Here is a 21,339-nt window from a genome sequence, read left to right on the forward strand (position 1 = left end):
AAAGTAATTATAACTATTCTACTTTGAATTCCTGTTTTGAAATGAACTGTCCACAGGAAGAGTTATTCCAGAAAAGCCAGGAGGGAATAATTACTCTACTACACTCAGGCCAAACAACTTTCCCACCAACATAGACCTAAGTAAAAGAGAGTGTGTTTTAAAGCTAAAATAATTAGCATCATTCAACAACAGTGGAATTTCTTTATTCCAGCAGTGAATCAGAACCACTCTGCTTTGAGCCGAGAAATTTTATGCCATTTTCTAACCAACTTAATTGTCACGGTCAATTTAAAATCACAGATTATCTACAATGCAGCTGCTAGATAAATTATGAAATTCTACCTTGAAATGTCTCTCAGTTACTGCAGATAACTGGGACTTTTCCCTTTTTGTGGGATGGAGTGGGGGAAGGCACATAGCACATGTACAGCCAAACGCTGCTCTCCACTGAGCAGGCATTCCTGAAAAGTGAAACAAGGATTTGATAGAGTGAAGCAATTGTGGATTAATAAAATGGCAGGGAGCAGGATAGCGGGTACGCGCACAGGGCCCTAAGAAATACACACAGTTTGAATACACAGGGACATAAGGAGTTGAAGATGGAGAGGCAGGAGCAGGACTGTCAACTGGAGGAGATGCTGGCTTCTTGGCAGCTGAGATGCTCATTGCTTTTAAACATAAAAGTCAACGGGTGACTGCGACTTTGATCAGTGTGTAACATCAGATTGAACCTTGCAAAGCCCTGATGATTTTGGTTGTTTTTAGAGTGGGTCACTGTTCTGAAACATCACCGCTGCTTCATCCACGAGACTGGAGGTAGGGTGCAAATCTTTGAAGGCTAGTGGTCTCCCTGCCTCCCTCTGGACAGTTACATCCTCATCGTTACCATAATCTTCTTCCTCAGATGCTTGCTGCTCATTGAGGTCAATCAAGCCAGTCGGGGGCAAAGGATGAAGACACAGGAGGATGGCGATGGTTGGCAGTGCTGGGTATCAAATGGCTGTCGAGGGAACACTGAAGTAAAGGGTAGAGAAGAGGTGGATGGCAGGGCCTTGCCATACCACGTTTCTGGCCTGTTGGCTGGAAGCAATTAGCCCCCGTAAAGGAAAGGACGTCCCTGTAGATGGCTGGGAACCAGTCTCATCCCAGGTCTATCACAGACTCATTAAGTTAAACTCTCTAGGTCTCGTTTTTTCCAATTTACAACATTTGAATGCTATTTCTCTCTTTATAGGTGCGTGGAGACAAGGGGCTTTAAATATTTCATGGAACATTCATATTACTACTATTACTTAATTCATTTCAGAGTTACCTATCTCAGTGTATGGCCTGCTCCACTTGTCCCTGCATGCTTGCCCCCTTTACCAGATTGGGAATTGTGAAATGTCTCTTGAAATCTCAGATATCTTCTTCCCTTTATGCTATAAAAAGCTCTGTTTGGATCTGTTGTATTTTTTTCTTTTTTTTCTGTTAATGGATAATGTGAGTCATAGAGGCACAAAAGGATTTCTTCCAAACCAGAGAACTGTAGTCCACACTAACATTAAAATTGAGAAATCACCAAGTAGTTAGGAAATCCTTCGCTCTTCACCAGAGAGGTTGTCTTTAGGATCCAGCATAAGATTTTCATAGATAAGCTATGAGCTTCTAAAATAACTGTTGTAAACCATTATAGATGTAACTTCAACGATATTGCATAAAGGGAAAGCTCGGCTCAGGACGCTCTAACGCCCGTTCTGGCGTACGCAGGCCTCCCACGCAGGAGCTCTTGCTGGCCGCACCGGGAATAACACCAGCTCCCAGCAGGGCTCCCAGTGGCTTCTGCTGCATAAACCCGGGTGACCGCATCTCCCGACCACCGTCTCGTATGGGCGGCAGACGGAAAGGGGCAGCAGGGCAAGAGAAACGACAGCGACTTTCCCCCGGGTATTTTACTACGGGGTCCCTTCCCTGAGGGAAGCACCTCAGGGTCTGGAAAAGAAGGCTAGAGAGGCGAGGGGCAGCGGTATCCCCACGGAGAGAGCCAGCCGCCTTTAGGGCTGCGCTGCCCTGTGAGGGCGGGAGGGAAAGAGGCGGGAAACTGAGGGCCGCCGCCCCGGCCTCCAACCGCCGGGCACGGCTCGGCTGGGCTCGCCACGGCACGGCCCGGCCCGGCGGCGGGGCTCGGCCCGGGCACGCATGCGCGGCTCCCGGGACTTGTTGCTGTGGCTTCTAACTCTGGGGTCGGGCCGGTGCTTCACGCCGCGCCCCGTGTGGTGACGGGACGAGAGGGGAGGGGAGCAGCCGCGGCCGCCCCGGTGCAGGTAAGGGAGGGCGGGAGCGGCGCTGGCAGCAGCAGCAAGCAGCCCTGGTCGGCGGCGCCGCGTGGGGACGGGACGGGCAGGGGCGGCGTGAGGCGGCCTCGGGGCAGGTCCGGCTGCGGTGAGCCCTGAGGGGCGGCCGCCGGAGCGCGGTTTGTGCTGCCGGCTGGGACCGGGCCGCCCGCGGGGGCCGGGGCCGGCCGCCCCCCGCTCCCCTCCGCCCGGCCCTCCTGAGGAAACAGCTGTTTCCTCTGGGCCTCCGCCCCGCTCTCCCGTCCGCGGCCGCAGCGGGACCCCGGCCCCCCGCGGGCTCGGGGCGGGGAGCGGGCGGCCGGGGCAGCCCTGTGAAGGGGGGGCGAACCCCCGCCACGTCCTCCTCGCCCAGAGGCGAGCACGGAGCAAAGGGGCTGCCTCCCTTGGCGAGTTACGAGCCCTGGGGTTTTCCGGTGTGCCGCCGGGGGGAAACCGGCCCTGCCAGCCCCCCTCACGCCCCTGCCAGGGCCGGGGACACCGTCGGGGGCCCGGGCAGAACGGGGGAAGCGGATTCTCGTTTCCAGAGCCCGCACCGGCGCTGGCGTTCCCGGGGAGGTGGCGCAGCGCCGGTCCTCGGAGGCCCGTTTGGTCGCTGCTCCACCCCTGGGAGGTCTTGCCGGTCTCTCTATCTTCCTGACGGCTGGCTTATTTAAAAATAATAGCTTTCAAGAACTGGAAACTGTGTCTGATAAGATCCAGTGTGTTACTTAGGATTTAGCACGCCGTCTCTGCAGTTGCTGTGGTGAAAGTTTCCGAAGTATGTTCAAAAACACTTTCTCTTCTGTCAGCACTAAATTTCAATGCTTAGAAAGCAAGGACAGTTTCACAGCACAAATTTTATGTGTTTTGTTTTTTTTTTTTCTTCCTGTGATGAAACATGTCAGTTAGGACAAAATTTCTTCCCCGCTGGGTTGCACAGTCCAACATTTAGTAAATGCTTTTTTTGAGAGGAGTATTCTCCATGCTGTTTTTCTGCTGTTTAGAAGGACAACTTGTAGTTATTCCTATTCTTGTTTTGGTTTTGTTTTGTTTTCAGCATCCAGAATAGTGCTGTCATCAGAGACATGTGCAGTCCTCTTACAGAGGCATGACATCCCCAAAGTAGTGTCCCTGGACCTGTGTGATGAGGACCTACAATATTTGCTTTCAAAGGATAGAGTTTTTGGGGTATGCTTTCTTTATGAATTTATCAGTCAGAAGTCAGAATTTATCTGCATGAAGCATGCTTTTGTCCCAAGAATGTGGGAACCATCAAGTTAATAAGATCCAAGAAAAGAAATGTTTGAAGTGGAAAGCCCCAAAATAAGTGAGCAATCGCCTGCACTGATAAAAAGACCTTTGTATCAATAGGCAAATCTTATACAGTCTTGTATGTTACTACATTATCTGAGCAGGTGCGTTGACTAAAACGAGATAGATGGCTGTTCTCTTAGAAAATTAGAAATACTCGTTGTTCTTTCTTGTTCATGATACACTGTAATTACTGTGCTGTTCTTTGAGCTGAATTCTCCTATCAAAAAAGGAAAATCAAACAATGTTCCAAGAACAGAGAGGAGCATGTGTATTTGTGTAGTAGTTCTTTTCTGTGGAATTAGTGGCGAATTTGTTAATAATCTCAAGATCTTGACATTTGAATACAAAGTTCGCAAGCCGGTATGTTCACGCATGGTCATCAACTAGGAGCAAAATCTTCAAACTGCTGTTGTTGGAATATCTAATGCCCTACGTTACTCCTAGAATCAGAATCCAGGCTGGAATAAGTAGTTTAATGTTATAGTTTAGAAGACAGAGAAGTTTGTTTTGTGTGAGTCTTCTGCAGTCTTCCTTGAATGTCTGTAGAGAACATGGTTGGTTAGATGCCTGGAATTCTTGCTTGTGCGCTGCTACTAACTGAGCCTGTCAGTTATTGCGAAATATTTTACAAGGAAAGATTGTCAAATATGACTTCACTTCCGAAGCAGTTTCCTGGTTGAATCTTCCTGTACTTTTTGTACTTGTAATGTTAGTACATCTCATAAATACATCTCAAAAATCTCATAAATTTTCACATGGTTGTTTCACTTTTTTTTTTTTTTTTTTTTTTTTTAAGGGAAAGACAAAATGAACCCTTTCTTTTTTCTGGGTTTTGGACATTCTCATCTAGTCTACTTCTGGAATAGAAGCATACCTTTCAACTCAACAAATGAGACGTACTGCTACAGCACTGCCCAGGGCAGCACGGTGCTCCAAGGAGTAACTTTTGGTGGAATCCCAACTGTCCTGCTGCTTGATGTAACCTTCTTTTTTGTAAGCCCAGTTTCTATTCCTTGTATTGAAAAATCCTTGTGGTGTTCTTAGAAGTTTGTTCAGATTGTTCAGAATTCTCTTATTTATCAGGTAGGGATTTGTTTCTGAGAATCCTCAGGATAAGAAATGTGCTAAGGCCAGCCTGGGAACATCAAAACACTTTTCAAGTGTTGATAAAGGTTCACATACATGTGGGATGACAGCGTCACTGTATGTTGGATATGTAGATGTAGAGAGTGCAATATCATAGGGTCTGTATGTGGAGTCATGGTGGGCTTTGTAGTGGTAGCTCAAATTTCTGTTTTGTCTTAACTGCAAGAACATTTTTTTCCTTACTCTAGGTTTAAGTACTGGCTACCTTTTCAGGAAGGGAACACTATTGCTAACTTGATTGTTTTTCAAAAGGAAATACAATATGGAAAATCTGTCATTTCACAGATTTTTTTAATTAGATTTCATGAAGCTGTTGAGGAAACAATGTACTGATCAGCTCAGTCCTGACCAAAGAAGGAATAGGATTAGTTGCTGATCTGGAGGCCTGAGACTCCAATAAAACTTATGGTTATTTCCATAAGTTTGGTCTAGGTGGTCTTAAGCCACCAGAAAAAGAGCTGTAGATCTGAAATTGGCCTGATAAGTGAGGTTTCTGATAGTAAAATGAGGGATCACATAGTTCCCAAGTTAGAGAAAGCCAGTGTGTAGAAACTTAAAACTACCTGTGTAAGATCTGAGCTGGTAGTTCTGTAAGAACATAGAGGAAGTTCCTAGAAGTTATGTAGTAGCATTCTTTGCTATTGATTTGGTGTATGCAGCATGCTACCATAAAACCGTTTTCTGAAGATGTATAGTATTTACTGCTCTGTGCGACTGGTGGCACAGCACTTAATAAGATTTAGTTGGAGTGTTTGGGGGGACTTTTTTTTTTTTTTTAAAGCTGTGGATGATTTTTAAGATACTGTCTCTGCTTTTGAGTTCCTTGCTCTTGAACCCTCCTCTCAAACAGCATTAGGTAGAGAGTTAGATGCAATGTAGGAGGCTCCTCTCTTCTTCAAGTACCAAGTACTGCAATTTATTTAGCAACTCCTGTATTCTTACATTCATGACGTTTACTGCAGATCCCTTTAGTAACTGTCAGTTGATGGGTTTCTGAATATTATTTCTGGGCTGGTTTCGTAAGAAAGTGAGGTTTATATGTTGCATTGTCTTCCCATTTTTGTCTGGCAGTTCCTCCTAATAACCATAGAATATGTTAGCCAATTTCAACCAAAGTTGTCAAAGAGTCTAGAGAACTTTCCTGCTTGCGTGAAGTTTAATGGCCAGATGAAGGAGGAAGATCTAAATTAATATTCCTTGTTGGGAGGAAGGCTCTTATAAGAAGGTTTTATTTATTATGAAATAGGGAAATTAGCTGTGTAATCTTGACACATAGATAATCTCGACGTGTATCCTGGCTGGCCAGTTGGTATTTGCATAGATTGAAATAAGTTACATCACTAGCACCACTTTCTAGCCAAACAGGTATGGGATGTAGGAGGGGCTAGGAGGTGAGGGCGTATGCTACATATGCATAGAAAACAGGCCTTGTTACTTCTGCTTCGTTGCTTTGTACAGAGTAACTTATTTCTTTAAAAAAAAAATCTATGAAATGCATAGTGCGTTGTTTTTTTTTTTCTTGTTTTCTTAGCCTCTTTCAAAAAGTGAAAATACAGGGGAGAAATAAAAAAAATAAATTGCAGAGATCAAATATAAGTTTCTGGGTTTTATGAGTTGTAATAAAATATTACTTTTACTGAGGATAAAAATAATTCTCATGCTTGAGAAAATAATTGAGCCCCCTACAGCCTGTTTACATCGCTGTTTAAAAACAAAATAAAATTGCAAGTCTTCCATCATAGTTCTGGTCATTAAGTAATGAATAATAGTAAAGGTGTATTTATGAAAGCTTTGACTTCCTCTGAAGGTACTACTTGCTACTTTTCCTGTCACAAACCTTTATACACTTGCAGTTCAGAAGTACTTTTGCATGCAGTTCTCCTCCTTTATAAATCAGAATAGGAAGGGAGGTGTTCTGGTCCTTTGGTCCCAGACAGGTTGGTTTGTAGCACGGCGGCCATTGGATTGGTTAACATATGACGGTTGGTTAGGAGCTAGGACAGCATTTTTTGACAGTTACTATACACCTAAGAATAATTGTTATGAAGTGGAAAAATAAATATTCAAAGATCTTTGTTTTTATTTTCTAGATGTTAATATTACTGTTTTCCATTATAAGAAAGAGATTCTGGGACTATGGCCGTGTTGCTCTGGTGTCAGAAGCTGAAAGGTAAAAAAGATACGCAATCGGACTGATTTGTTGAAACCATTTGCAGAATGTGGAAGTAGGTACAGTAAATAGGGCTTAAATTAAGTGCATTTGTATCAATTGGATATGTTTGTAATTACATGCACATATTTGTTAAAAATGTCCTCATGCTGCTTTGTGTGAAATATGTCCCACTCACAGAGTTACTCTTTGCGGTTGCAGTAGTAAAGTTGTGTGTTTGGCACTGTCCTGAATTTCATTCTACCGTTGTGGGTTAAGGAAGTGGAGGTAAGAAAATAGGCTGCTTGTCTACACGTTGATGTTTACAGTGTGTTTTTGTGACAGAAGGATATTAACTATTTGTTTATCTTGGCTCAAGCCCAGTATCTTCCCAGAGCTCCCTATGCAGCCTGTGCCCTAATGTTTCTGAAGGGTTTAAAATTCGAATAGAAATGTATTGTTGCAGGTTTCTGAAATTCTTCACTGATTTTTAATAACACTGCAAATGAGCTTTTTTTTTTTTTAATGTTATTTCTACAGGATGATGTCATGGGATGTTTAAAAGCTAGCTGTCTATTTATGAAGTGGGTAAACTTTAACAGCAAGCCTCTTCCTGGTACTAGTGGTGTAACTAAGTTGTGGTAAATTCACAACTAAGCAAAAGGAAAGGACTCGAAATGTGGTTTTTAGGTATAATCCATGTACAATAGTGAAAAGCAGATGGCGAAAAAAAAAATAAATGGGCAATAACTGAGACAGCTAGCTCAGGCGGCAAGAATGAAGATGCTCTGGTGTAGGCTTCCATGTGGGCTGTAGAGGCCTGCATGGGACGAACAGGTCCTTGAGCAGTCAGACACCTAGGAGACTATGTTATTGTCCCTGCTGGACTGTGACCTGAGCCACCTAGGGCAAAATTATCATAGATACACCTATGAATACGCTCCATTTTAACACGCATTGTCCTGTAATTATGGGCACATCACCATTGCAACATTTCTTTTTAGCAACAAACTAAAAACAGGTACTTTGCTATATTTGAGGGCTACAGAGTCTCTAAATATTTCTAGCTTACTACAGGACTGAATTTGTGCGAGGAGGTGGCCCTGCAAGTAAGGGATTTAATTGTACAGGGAAATTCTGAGTAGTGGCTGTAAGATGAAGGAAAAGAGATGGAGGGAAAAGAGGTGATGTTTTGTAATGAGGAATATCTGAACAGGAAGTTACCTTGCAAATCTGATCCTCGCTAGGCTTCCAAACCTGTGTTGCATTCTTTTATGTCACTGTGGTTTAATATCACAATAAAACATTGTTTTCTTTCTAGTTCAGTTAAATGCTCTCACGTCAGGAGTTCACATGTCCTCCCTTTTCAACATGAGACAGGGCAGAAGTTTCTGTAATTAAGCTATGCTACAAGATGAAAACCACAGCTTTCATAAGTGAAAAAGTGTTTTTTTTTACTACTTCCCTTAGTTACTTCAGAATAATTAAAGTTGAAATAATTCTGTGGAATTCTATCATCTGTTATTAAAGATAGTTAAAAGCATCACTTAATGTATTTTAGTGAATCAAGATACAACCGATTGTCAACATCTTCATCACTACCTGAAGATCTTGAGTATGATAGGGTAAGTATTCTAGAGTTTTTTGATTTTTTTTTTTTTTTTTTTAATGTAAACTATTTAATGCAATCTGTTGTAATTTGCCATCCCACCTAGCCCAATGAACCAGTCATTAAACTGGAAGACCACCTATATGCAAAAATTAGTAATGCATTGTGTTTTTATAGAATCACACATAATCTCTCTCCATTTCCTGACAAACTATTGCCATATCACAAACCAGTATCTTGTGTCGTTGTTTTAAGTGACTATTTTTTTAATCAGGAGGGGGACTATATGTTAGAGTTTCAAAGGGGAAGCGGAGAAGAAAAAAAACTACTAAATAGTTTGTGCTAAAGTAACAGTTCAAAAAGTTACATTATGTTCACATTGCAAATAATACCTAGTTGGTCTTTATAGTACGTTGTCTTCCTCATGAAGATGAGAAAACTGGATGCCAGTGTGAGGCTAGTAATAATGTCATGTGCTCTTAATATTAAAACTGGTTTGGAGTGGAAGATAATTTTTTGGCCAAATTTTTAATTGGTTCTATCCAGGGTCTCTCTGGAGTCTTTGAATTCACACATCTCTCTCACTTTGTCTTGCAGCTTCAGAATGAACCATGTGAGAGTTGTCCAATGGTAGCAGCCTACATTTTAACATTTTATATATGTATCAACTTAATATCTAGCTTTGCAACTAAATAATTGTGTGAGCATCAAAAGCATACTGGTGTTTGATCAGGATTGCTCTATTTGTGTAGTTTTCTTCATCTTTTTTAAAACCCTAAAGCAACTTTATCATTGAAACTGTTGAATAAAAATGTGTCTCTCTAGCTCGATACTATTCACTTGAAAGAAGAGGCCTTTTGAGAGACAAGATTTTTTTTTTTTGAGCCATAGTGGAACATTCAGTGAGGTGTGATCTCTGCTGTACAGTTACATAGGAGGATTTGTAAACCTATACAAGAAGCCTTTCTGTTAATGTAATCACAGCATTGTTTCTAACTACCGTTTAACTGATTAACTTGTATTAGACTCTCATGGAACTTATCCTTGAAATTGGAGAGTCTCTGGAAATGGTTTTGGAAAAAATAATCACCTTTTCTGCTCTAAAACAATCCTTTAAAAAAAATTCCTTAGAAGCCTCAATCTTGTCTTCTGTTCATTGGAGATGGGATTTGGACACACTTGTGTAAATTTAAGAAGCCCAAGCAATAAACGTGCAAGTAATAAAAAAACCCCTTAAATACCCTCTGAAGACAGACATATGAAGTACCTTGTAAAACGTATATAGAGTATGAGGTGTTTTTCTGTATGTTTCTAAATGATGATTTCCGAGCAACAAACTGCCAGTTTTTTAGCTAAGAGATTGGTTTAATAGAAACACTTCTCTTAATTGTACGGATTAGAGACTATATTTTTTGTATGTTAGCTCCTAAAAACTTCCTTCTTTATTTTTAGGGGTTTTGCTCTTGGATGACAGCTGCTTTTCGGATGCAGTAAGTATATGAAACAGAAATAGTGAGCTGTGGTTTGCTTTGCCCTTTTTTAATTAAAAAAGGGGGTTAGCATTCAAAAATGTGTGCGTGCGTTTGTTTTCCCTAAGTAGATAGAATTAAATACAAATAGTGATACAGGTGCCTCTGGTGGGATGGAAAAAATATGAAAACAAGGTCAGCTTATGGGAATACTTCTTCAGGAAACAATCATCCTTCTGCGGGTAGCCCAGGGACTTCCTGATCATGGGACAGTGTGTGAACCTAAGCGAATCCATGGCATTTACATGGATTCTGAGCTAATAACTAGGCTCTCAGCTTTTACGCTTCAAAGAGTACTGTGTGGGTGTTCCCCTGTTTGAAGCCAGTAGGGCCCTGGGCAGGAAACAGGGTTTCCCTGTAAGGATTTCTGTGGAGAACTGGTGGTTTAATAGGGGCTGGGATTGACTAATTAGGAAAAGCCCATCCTGCTGTTTCCCAGAAACTGAGCATTAGACGTGTGATGTTCGTTCTTTGTACCTTTTGGGGCTCAGTAAATCATGATTTTTAAAAATCAATTTCTAGCTTGGGTACATTGAAACAAGAAAGGGGTGGGGATTGAGCTTATCTTTCTCTATTTTTGCTAGCTTGGTTTCTTCCTTTTCCAAGAACTCCTATTTTAATGATCTGTCCTGCTGACAATGGATAGATGATGAAAGTTCATTCCAAAGCCTATTAATATCTTCTGTTAATTGGATGTCATAAAAGTAAGGTGATTCTGTTGTCATTTTCCTCATGGGGAGCCTTTATGGAGATGAGTGAACACTGTCACAGTGTGATCTTAAAGTTTGAGAGCTAGGCTTAACGCCTTGTGACTGTCATAAAGCAGGAGGTCACAGCAAATGACTTTGTCCTATTTTGGGGTGATAAAAAAGAACTTGGATTTATATTTGCTTTTCAGATTACTTGTTTCTGTCTTAAATTCCTTCACGTTAATTTTTGTGTGTTGATACTGCTCAAGAAAAAGACACTTTTGGAGCTTAAATTTATGCATGAAAGAACACAGTCCTGTTGCAAACAGATAGGGATTGATGGAGGTGTCATTGGGTAGACTGAGAAATTAGCGTATGTTCAAAAACCACCCCCCAAAAACCCCAGGATATTAAGTAGACTGACCGTGTGCTTTTCTCTCTATGATGCAGCGATGATGAGATTCATGAGAGATGTGGTGAAGATGCCATACATTACCTTGCCTTCCAGCGTCACATCATCTGTTTGTTGATTGCTGTCAGCATTTTGTCTGTGTGTGTCATATTGCCTGTCAACCTATCGGGTGATCTACTTGGTAAGAATTTTTTTGTATTCTGAGAAGAATTTTGTGTTTTACATCATTGCAAAAGCTTTTAGGATTTTTTTTTTTATTTTGGTAAATTTTGTAAGGTGTTTTTTGGTTTTCCTAGTTTTTCCCCCCCCATCCTCAATCTGATGCCTGTGTCATTTTGTGTGAAATCTGTATGAGTAGAGGGTTCTTTAAACACCTGGCAAAAACTGTTGTCGGAAACAAGGTGGCGGACCACATGCCAGCATAGACGGCTAAACCTAGAAGGCTCAAGGCAGGATTAACTTGACCTATGCCCTCTTAACTGGTGTTTATCTAGGCACTCTTTATGATTTTATTGGTGGTGATTGCCAATGGAAACTGTCTTCACAGTTGAGAAATCTTTTTCTAGTGTCCAGTCTGAATCTCTTTTGCTGCAATTTAAGATCACTGTGGAAAACAGATTATTCTTTTCCTCTTTGCAAGATCCTTTTAGCTGCTTGAGGATTATCATTCATCTATGCTTTTTCCTCTTTTTGATAAAGCAGACCTGTTAATTCGGTCATTAATGGGAAATATTTTCCATTTGGCTGATCATAAAATCATCAGCCATCCTCTGAACTTTTTAATCTAGCTAGACTGTGTCCCATTGTTCTCTTCTGTCTTGGTTTGCGGCTCAAAACTGGACAAATCTTCTCACTGAGACTTTGTCAGTGCTGACTAGACAAAGAATTATTTCATGTTTCTTGCAGTCTAGTCCTGTTTATGTCTGCCAGTGTGATACCTACCTCTTTCCATTATTAACTCACGCTCAGCAAACACAGTAAGTATGTCCTCTATTCTGCCATGCAGGTTGCTAAAAGAATACTGGCGGACAGAACTCTGTTACATCCTGTTTAAACATTCTTCAGTTTTTGATAATGAGTCCTTATAAGCCCATTTTATACCTGACTTTGTATCAGTCTTGTCAAGATCATGTTTACAGAGTTGTTCACTGTTGATCATCTTGGTGAATAGTGATGCAAAAAAACCCCAATAATTAATTTTGCTTTCCCAGGAGCTCTCAAGCAGAGTGCTTGCTTGTGTTTTGTTTTGTTTGTTCTTATACCACAACAACTGCATCTTACTTTGTGTACTGACCTTGCTGATCTTTGTCCCTAGAATTTATTCTATTCTATTGTCCTTAATAATGTAGCCTAGTTTTTGTTTTCAGCTTACTCCTACCTGTGTTTTAAAGAGCCTTGTGGCTTAGCCCTCGTCTGTAATGGGATATGTCGTACCTGTGCCTTTAGTATTGTTTCTTTGGGGAACTGCCATCTATGACTTCCCTTTTATGAGCTCGCTCTTAGCAATTCTCTGTTTATATTAACATCTGCTTTCTTAAAGACCATTGCTGTTCTTTTTTTCTTTGCATTTCTTTTTTTATTCTTTCAAAGGACCCTTTATCATTTCACAGTTGCTTCTCCTTCCTTGCTTTCCATCTCTGTGTTCTCAGCCAGCATCCTTAGTTTTACAGAATCAAATCCAGCACCATGGGTGCCCTAGTTGCTGTCCTTACCTCCTTCATAAAGTAGAGAGATGCTGATGCCTTCAAAGAACTTATAGAATGTAGTTCCCTCTTTTGGTCTACTTACTACCTGCATATTTATACCAAAATGGATTTTGTTATACACATCAATTTATGTGCACTGTCCTTCTCTAACTACAATTTGATAAAAGTTGTAGTATCTTGGATCCCAATAGATGCTCTCTGTTAATTCAAATGGCAGAGTATGGTTGGCCTTCTAAAGCAGGAGAATACAGCTTCTGTTTTCCTGCATTAATTTTCATGATGCTAGGAAATACAGCTTAAAACCAAATATGAAGTTTTAGTGTCTCTCCCCTTCTTCCTCCCCTTCCACCATATGTTGATTTTGTGCATTTGCAGTTCTTTCTGTTGCAATGACTTAACTTGCAATGTGGTTTAACAGTCTGTGCTAGAAGGTTGTTTAGCTTTCCAGATACATTTAGCTCTTTTTCCTTTGTGAATATGTATTGAATTTTCACTTACTTGCATGATCATTTTTTAAAAAATACTCAACAGAGAAAGAATGTCATATAAACTTTCTCATTTTTGACCTTAGTAAGGTTATCAGTACTGTTTTGTCAACACTGAATTAATGCAGTTTAAAAAAGTGAGATAAGAAATCAGTGAAGATAGAATAAAAATGTGAAGGAAATATGTTCAAATCTCTAAACAATGTTGTTAATGGATGCGAAGGGAGATTGGAGGGAGAAAGGGAACTGCTGCAAAGATCTAGTATTCAGATTTTAAAAATAATTTTTCTCTTGATGGGTTGAATGTGATATAATCCTGGGGGTTTTTTTCCAACTTTCAATGCTGGTTTACACTGTATTGCATTTTATTATGATTCTAAATCTTTTTTAACAATGAACATGCTCAGCATTAAAAGGAAGTATATCGACATTTAAAAAAAAATAGAATAAAAGCTGACTTTCTGATAGTTTGCATGGGAATGTTGCACCAGTTAATTATGCTACTTGTTTTTGTTCTTCTTAGATAAAGATCCCTATAGTTTTGGAAGAACAACTATAGTAAACTTACAAACTGGGTAAGTAAATCTTGCAGGGTAGTTTTATGCTTATGGCTGTTTCCTAATGTAGTCTCTAAACACATGAATTGATACTTGCAGCATGGCTTATGGGGTAGGAATTACTTATTCACGCTTCATCAACTGAAACTGGGATACATTCTACTTCAGGCTATGCAGTTACAGTGCTGATAAGAAATCTGGAGTCTTGGCTTCTACTCTCTCAGCTCTTACTTCTTACACCACATGTTTCTCTTGGCTAATGACTGCACATCTAGCAATATTACTTTCAGAAATTTCCACATTAAAAGAAACCATACTTCAGAAGGAAAATATAGCGGAGAGCTTTACTAGAATGTGTAACTCGGATGATTTAAATTCTCTTGCATCAGATTTATGTGTGTGCATATCTCTCCCATCCGAGATCACGATTAAAATTACTTCTATGTGTTTTAAAAACAGTCTGTAAAATAGTTGAGATACAAAGCTGTACAGTTTTTCTCTTTTATTACTCGATCAGTCCACATCTATCCATGCTACTATGTCCAATAGAGTTTCTGCCAATGCACTTTGTTTGGTTTTTTGTTGAGGTTTTTTTTTTTTTTAACCACGTTATGAATCCTATTAACTAGGACTGCAATCACAGTCTCTGGAAGTATTCAAAAACCGTGTGGATGTGGTGCTTAGGGACATGGTTTAGAGCTGGACCAGGCAGTTAGGTTAATGGTTGGACTCGATAATTTCAGAGGTCCTCTCCAACCTTAATGATTCTATGATTCTAACTAGTGGGGATTTTTTTGTTTGGTTGGGGTTTTTTATCTGTAAAATAGGTTCCTGTATTTTAGGTTAATTGTAATTACTAATGCTCTTCGCAAAACTGAAGAACTGTTCACAGAACAGAACTTCTGTAAGCTTTGAGGCAGGAGCTATCAGAGAAGTAGAATTTACTCCCTGGATTAGGCTGTTTTCAATTTGAGTAAGGATTGTGTTCAAGGAGAGTTCAGTTATGCACTCAGCACAGTAACTAATAAAGCCAATAAAAGACACTTTGGCAAATAGTGTGGTGTGTGCTATGGGTCATCTGAACGAGAAGGCACAAGCCAAATGCTGCCTAAAAATATCCATGTCATAGAATATCTGTTTTCTTTGTAGGTCTGTTACCCACAGAATTTTATGATAAGCAAGTAACCCTAATGGCTGTCCAAGGCATCCGCATAGGCGTGACTGACTACCAGAAACTACCTTTTTTTTTTTCTTGTTTTTCTGTTCAGTGAGAGGTTCTGATCTGCTTAGCATTTTGATGGCTACTTGTATCAGTTGGACAATTAGTTCTTCCTCTTTCTCATATTCATAACATTTTGCCCAACAGTAATAATCTTCTTTGGCTGCACACGGTTTTTGCTGTTGTTTACCTGATTCTGACTGTTGGCTTCATGAGACATCACATGAAGTATGTCACATATAAAGAAGAAAACATAGTAAGTTTCTGTATTGGGGTGAAAAATACCACTTGCAAACATGCTGTATGGATAATGCTAAAAAAGCAAATTGCTAAGATGCCTCCTGCTTGCTAGAACGTGACATAAGTGTGAAGGCATTCACCGAAAGCAAAGCTTCACTGAGTGAATTGTGAAAATGGATGGAGAGAAGGGGGTTGGGGAGGGACTTGTGAAATTTTGGTGTAACCTGTTACCAATGTAAAAGGTGAACATGGTCCTGTCTTGAATAGATGCAGGTCCCATCAAAATCAAAATTTCCTACCTTTTTTCCCCTCTACAACACAGCTACTTGTGCTGTGTCACCGCCTTTCTTATATTCTTGTTTTCTCTTTTGTGATGTGGTTTCTCAAAATTGGAGTTGCATTTTCTCTTGCAGGTTAAGTGCACGTTGTTTATAACTGGTCTTCCAAAAAATGCAAAAGAAGAGACAATACAAGGCCATTTCACGTAAGTTCCGTGCTTGAGTAGTATCATTAGGAACAGCAGATTTAAAATTTTCCTACTAGTTTTACCTGCCCAAGCAGAAATGGTTTTTGACTTTTGCACTGTTTAAAATTCATATTATAGTATCTGTCTTCTAAAAGCATATCTTATTCCTTAGATAGAATTGAGAAAAGATTATATTTCAATAAAGTTAGTTAGCTGATCTTAAAATTAGAGTCTAAGAAAGTGGCTGTGTATCCACACTTTCCATTCACGCTCCCACATGGCCTTTACTTGGGAATAATGCTGCACATCTCATATTAAAGTAACTCTCAGCAACTGTCTCTCTGGAAGTCTCCACTCTATGATACCTCATTCAGAAATGAAACGAGTGATCAAGATGTCAGTTAGACATCAGTGATGCTCTTTGAAACAGTCTCTTCATTTTACTTTCTGTTCTTATTGTTCTCATCTACTGCTTCCTTTTCAGTGCTGCCTACCCAACCTGCACTGTGCTGGAGGTCCAGCTGTGTTATGATGTAGCCAAGCTTATTCATCTCTTCAAAAAAAGGTACTTGTTTTTGTAATCTACCCAAGTTTAGCATGATTTTATGAATGCTTTGCCAGTCCTTAATCAACATATACCAGGAGTACTAAGCTTGCACATATTAGACATGAATTCTGCTTTTAAAGTTCTGGTCTGGACTTCAGTTAGATTCGATGTGTTTTAATGTGAGTTGTGGGGTTCAGCCCGTTTCTTGTAGATGCGATATGTTTGCGTTACATAAGATAAGCTTTGACTTGCTGATTACGTATGTATGCATGAACGTGTTTAATTATTGTCAGGCAGCGCAAAGTGGAAAACCCAACTATTGAATTAATAACTCTGGGACCCTGCTTCTTTGGCCGGAGGTGGTGGTCTCAGGAGAAAAAAGTGTTATCTTCTGGGTTTTTTTCCTGGAATCTCACTACAAGTGTAGGCTGTATAATGCTATTACAGACTTGAAAGTAAATTATACTAAGTAGCCAAAATAAAGTATATGAATATCTTTGGTGACTGATTAATTTGTTATCAGTCCTTGACATAACCTTTTCTCTTGGGGATTTTATTCTTCTTAAGCTTGATGTTGATACTGTTTTCTTGCAAAATGTTATGGATGTATTTTTCTGTCCAGAAAACAGGCAGAAAAAAGCCTGACTTACTATGAACACCTGCATCAGAAGTATGGCAAGCGGGTCCAAATCAACCCTAAGCCATGTGGGCAATTCTGCTGTTGTGAAATGAGAGGATGTGAAAGGGTAAGAGATTGTGTTCATTTTTAGTTATGGCTAGGTAGACTGTTAGAAGAGTAGAGAATAGTTTTTTGTGTGACATCTTGTTGAGCTTCAGAAAATTGTCTGTTCATTTATTGCACATAGCTCATCCTTCATGTTCTTGCACTGCACAGAAAAGGAATTCCCCAAAACTTTTGAAATGTAATCTTACTGCAAAAATTGAAGTACAAGAAAAACTTCCTGTTTGTTCATCTTTGCATTATGGTGTGATTTGTAATTTGTGGAAGTAGTATGAGAAGAGAGACTATGGTTTGTGTAAGCTTTATTTTAATGAAGATATTAGCCATCTGGTACTTGGATGTAACAGTCATCAATTTCCTAACAGGAGGATGCTGTAGATTATTATACCAAAGTTAAAAATGAACTGATGGAAGAATATTCAAAAGAGGAACAAGCTGTTCATAATAACCCACTGGGAATGGCTTTTGTAACATTTCAAGAGAAATCCATGGCAACCTAGTAAGTTTTGTCAGCTGTCTTGTTCGTTCTCTTTTGACTATAATAGTGCACCTGATCTCCTCTTTGTGTTGCTTGTTTGCTTATGTTGGTTCTTCTTCCTTTCTTCTGCTTCATCATCCTGTGGATTTGGTCTGCTCTACTTTCCGGTAAGTTTTCCCCTAAGTGTGCATTTAGCTTCTCTGCTTCGAGTGAAGAAAATATCTAAGGGACTAAATGGCTCTGGATATTTATTAGGATAAGGAGTCTTTCTCTTCTATGTGGGATCCAGTCCGTCAGTGTAGGCTGGTAGTAGGCCCGACTAATTGGCTCTTTAATACGAGTTACTGTTTTCTCCATTTTCTACTGTGCAAATGGTCCAATTACCAAACTATCACAGTGGGTGCAAATTACACTGCTAGTTGGTCATCTCAGCAAAGTAGAGTCAGTGACTGACCTGGCCACAGGTGGTAGATACACATTATGTATTTCTCTTACCTCTTATTATAGATATATGTGTAGGCTTAATATCAGAAGTTGTTCAGCGCCTTTTACTCAGTCATTCGTAGAGAAAATGCATGTAGCCTCTCGTTTTCTGTTGGCACTTTGTGAGCATCTGTTACTAACACAAAGTGAGTAAAGGGAAGCAGAATAATATTTGTATTACAAAAATCACATATCGTGCTTTTTTTATTCTTCGTAGCCTCTCTCATTTAAATTGTCTGCATTCTTTTGACCTTCAAGTCATGGTAGAGAGCCAGTCTTTCAAGCTTTTTTTTCCAAGGAAGTCCAGAGTATAGAATTCCTTGCAAGAATTTTGAGATGCTGGAGAAAGTTATCCTTGCTGCTCTTTAACTGAATAGCAATGTGTGGTGAAATCTGCCCCCCTCCTAATTTTGTAATGTTGCACACGATATTTAGAGAATCTAGAGCATGAAATAACATTTTAAGATGTGAAACTGAAAGAAGAAATAAGCACGGAAGTTCCTTCTTTAGCTGCTGATTTGCCGTATACAATTTTGATGGGATAGTCTCTCTTTAGCTGCTGATTTGCCGTATACAATTTTGATGGGATAGTCTCTCCTTGGGCATGTGTTCTGAGTTGGCCTGCAGGCATCTCTGAGTTGAAATATCAAGGACTGAAAAGGCTTTAGTTTGTTTGGCTTGGAACTGATGCAGTGAGCTCCGTTCTCTGTAAAATCAGATTAGATTACATGTGAAGCTGAGGCTACCATCAAATTAGAAAGTTATTTGGTGCCCTTAGTAGGCTCTGCTCCACAGAGCACTGAAATAGGATGGGAGAAACAGGAAGCTGGTTGCAGAAGCTTGGTTAATGATGGTGCTCAGTAGTATGGCTGGTAGTGCTAAAGCGTGCTCTGTATGTATTTTGACAAATAAAATGTCAAAGTATAATTAACTTTCTTAAATACTTGCTGCTGCAAGATGCTGGCAATTTGACAACACTACTTGAATTCTGGTAAGGTAAAGATCTGGGATTTGGGGGTTATTTTTGTTTGTTTTGTTTGGTGTTTGTGTGTGTGGTTCTTTTTTTCTTTATGATAAGAGCACAACTGAGAAACAAGCACGTTCAGGAATTTTAGAATCTACCTGTCCAAATATAATATATACTGTTTCCAGGCTAGTGTAATAGAGCTTATCTGGAGTGGAACTTGTTTTACACAGTAATGCACACACAGTTGTACTGTCTCTGAATATATGCTTAGCACTTCTATTGCTGTGTTTTGAGAAATCTTTGAAAGCGTTTTTTCTGCACATGTTTAAATTTTGTTTAAATACATTGATTGCCAATCAACTTATAATATTAGAAGATAAAATTAAGTATTGTGATTATTTTGGGAATGGGTGAAAGAGGGTAATATTTTTGAATTGTGAGAATACTAGCATGATAAAAAATTCTCTGAGAGTTGATACTCAAGGCAAAATTTGGCTAGTTTTGATATTAGTGTAAAGAAATGAGAGTGCAGACTAATCCTTTAGTCTGTTTTGATTTGAAAACAGCTGTAATTATGTAAAAAGCTGTTTGGGGAACTGGCTGTCTTTATTTTTATTTTTTCCAATGCTCTCAGGCTTTGATTTATTTTTATTGTTTTTTTTTTTTTAAATACGAGTCACTGCTGTTGTTCCTGTTGGTAGAAGCACTGAACAGTTCAAACCAAGACTGCTTTTTGTTTCCAACTTTGTCAGATCTCAAAGACCCGTGGTAGTAACTGGTTATATGATGGTCATTGCATGCATAATATAATGTTACATTATTGTCTAAGTACTCTCTTGATCTCTGATTATTAAAAGCAAAAAAACTTTACGGCTATTCCCAGTCTTTCTCATTACATACACAGCATTTTCAGGTGTAATAATTTGGAAAAAATCTTCCTCCTCTTTTTCTTCCTCACAGTATCCTTAAGGACTTCAATGCCTGCAAATGTCAGAGTATTAAGTGCAAAGGAGAACCCCAGCCATCGTCCTACAGCAAGGAGCTGTGTGTATCAAACTGGGAGGTTACATATGCTCCTTATCCTGAGAATATTTGTTGGTAAGATTCCTGTCTTACATTCATTTATTTATGATAATGTTGGTTTAGAATGGGGACAGGAGAAGGGAGCTGAGTGCATTTTTCTTTAACCCTAATCTAAGACTTAATGTAGCATTTGGATGTGGCTGATCTGCATCTTTATTTCCATTACTGGTGTTCTTCATTGATCTTGGGGAGGCCTCTCAGAGGCTGACTAGAGTTTTGCTACCCCAAAGTTCTGGAACCTGCAGTTCCTGTTAACTAAAAAAACAAACAAAAAAACCCAAAACACCAACAAAACAAAACAAAAAACACAAAAAAAACCCCCAAAAACCTTATTACTTTCTGTGTCTCAGTGTTTCCATTTTTTGAGGTTAATGCATATCTACTGTTGAGATCTGAGGAGAGCAATTTGGTGTTAGTGCTGAGTATTCTCCAAGTATGTGTATTTTTTTTTTTTTTTGAGTTGCCACATGACGAGTATAACTTCATCACTCTGTGAACTATGGTCTGTCTTCTAACGTCTTTTTATTGACTCAGTAAATTTCCTAGACTTTACCTGCTGCTTACAGGAGAGTGTCAGAAAACAGATAAATGCTTTTTAAATTGAACTGTTTCTGTGCTGCCTTCTGTCATGCTTGTAGGCTAAAAATGACTAAACATTTTCCAATTGCTTTGCAAATAACTTGGAGTTGGGTCAATATAATCCCTTGTTCATATAACAGTAACTTTGTTGTGTCATTTCCATTGCCCAAACCAAAACTGCAAGTGAGACACAAACATGCACAAGTTACTGTATTTCACCTTTATGGACCTTTTTTTTTTTAAAAAAAAAAGTACACTTTTTTCCTAATGATTGTAATAGAAAATTACTTTTAAGGTGACTGTACCATCTATTTCTAATAATTGAGAGGTTTTCTCAACTACAGAACTACAAAATCCCACCATCTTCCCCTCTGTCGTGGTGGGGTTTTGTTGGGTTTTGGGGTTTTCTCCTCTTCTTTTTCTCCCTTCCCTCTTGAAGAAAAGGAGGCAGAGGGATTTACCAAGTTACTTACCTAGGCTCACAAAGGGTATTGTCATAATTGAGGATGATACTGAGCCTCCGTATCCCTGTTTTGTCTGTTCTAAATACTTGGCTTTGTCTGGGGTTCAAATCGTTCCAGTCCTTTTGGAACCATTTCAGATGACATTTAAGAACTTTACCTGTTT

General features: G+C 39.6%; 1 protein-coding gene across 16 annotated transcripts in view; it reads left to right on the plus strand.

Annotated features, from left to right (window-relative positions):
* The first annotated feature begins 2,128 nt into the window (after positions 1-2,128).
* Positions 2,129-21,339, plus strand: part of TMEM63A (transmembrane protein 63A) — a 65,078-nt gene continuing 45,867 nt past the window's right edge. For 13 of the 16 annotated variants that reach the window (XR_015708945.1, XR_015708948.1, XR_015708950.1 and 10 more), the window contains exons 1-14: positions 2,130-2,303; positions 3,370-3,500; positions 4,423-4,619; positions 6,863-6,942; positions 8,483-8,546; positions 9,983-10,020; positions 11,199-11,341; positions 13,875-13,926; positions 15,275-15,383; positions 15,781-15,851; positions 16,318-16,398; positions 17,003-17,126; positions 17,488-17,621; positions 20,011-20,148. Coding sequence is in view for 1 of the 16 variants with exons in the window: in XM_087777320.1 (XP_087633446.1) it covers positions 4,434-4,619; positions 6,863-6,942; positions 8,483-8,546; positions 9,983-10,020; positions 11,199-11,341; positions 13,875-13,926; positions 15,275-15,383; positions 15,781-15,851; positions 16,318-16,398; positions 17,003-17,126; positions 17,488-17,621; positions 20,011-20,148 (1,220 nt within the window). In the remaining 15 variants the exon portion in view is untranslated. Of the gene's footprint in view, positions 2,304-3,369; positions 3,501-4,422; positions 4,620-6,862; positions 6,943-8,482; positions 8,547-9,982; positions 10,021-11,198; positions 11,342-13,874; positions 13,927-15,274; positions 15,384-15,780; positions 15,852-16,317; positions 16,399-17,002; positions 17,127-17,487; positions 17,622-20,010; positions 20,149-21,339 lie in introns of all 16 variants that reach the window. The other 3 variants (XR_015708956.1, XR_015708957.1, XR_015708947.1) reach the window with 2 other exon arrangements.

Source organism: Nipponia nippon, unplaced genomic scaffold, assembly GCF_047370975.1.
Source record: "Nipponia nippon isolate SJK-2023a ecotype South Korea unplaced genomic scaffold, ASM4737097v1 scaffold_4, whole genome shotgun sequence".
Classification (NCBI taxonomy): domain Eukaryota; kingdom Metazoa; phylum Chordata; class Aves; order Pelecaniformes; family Threskiornithidae; genus Nipponia; species Nipponia nippon.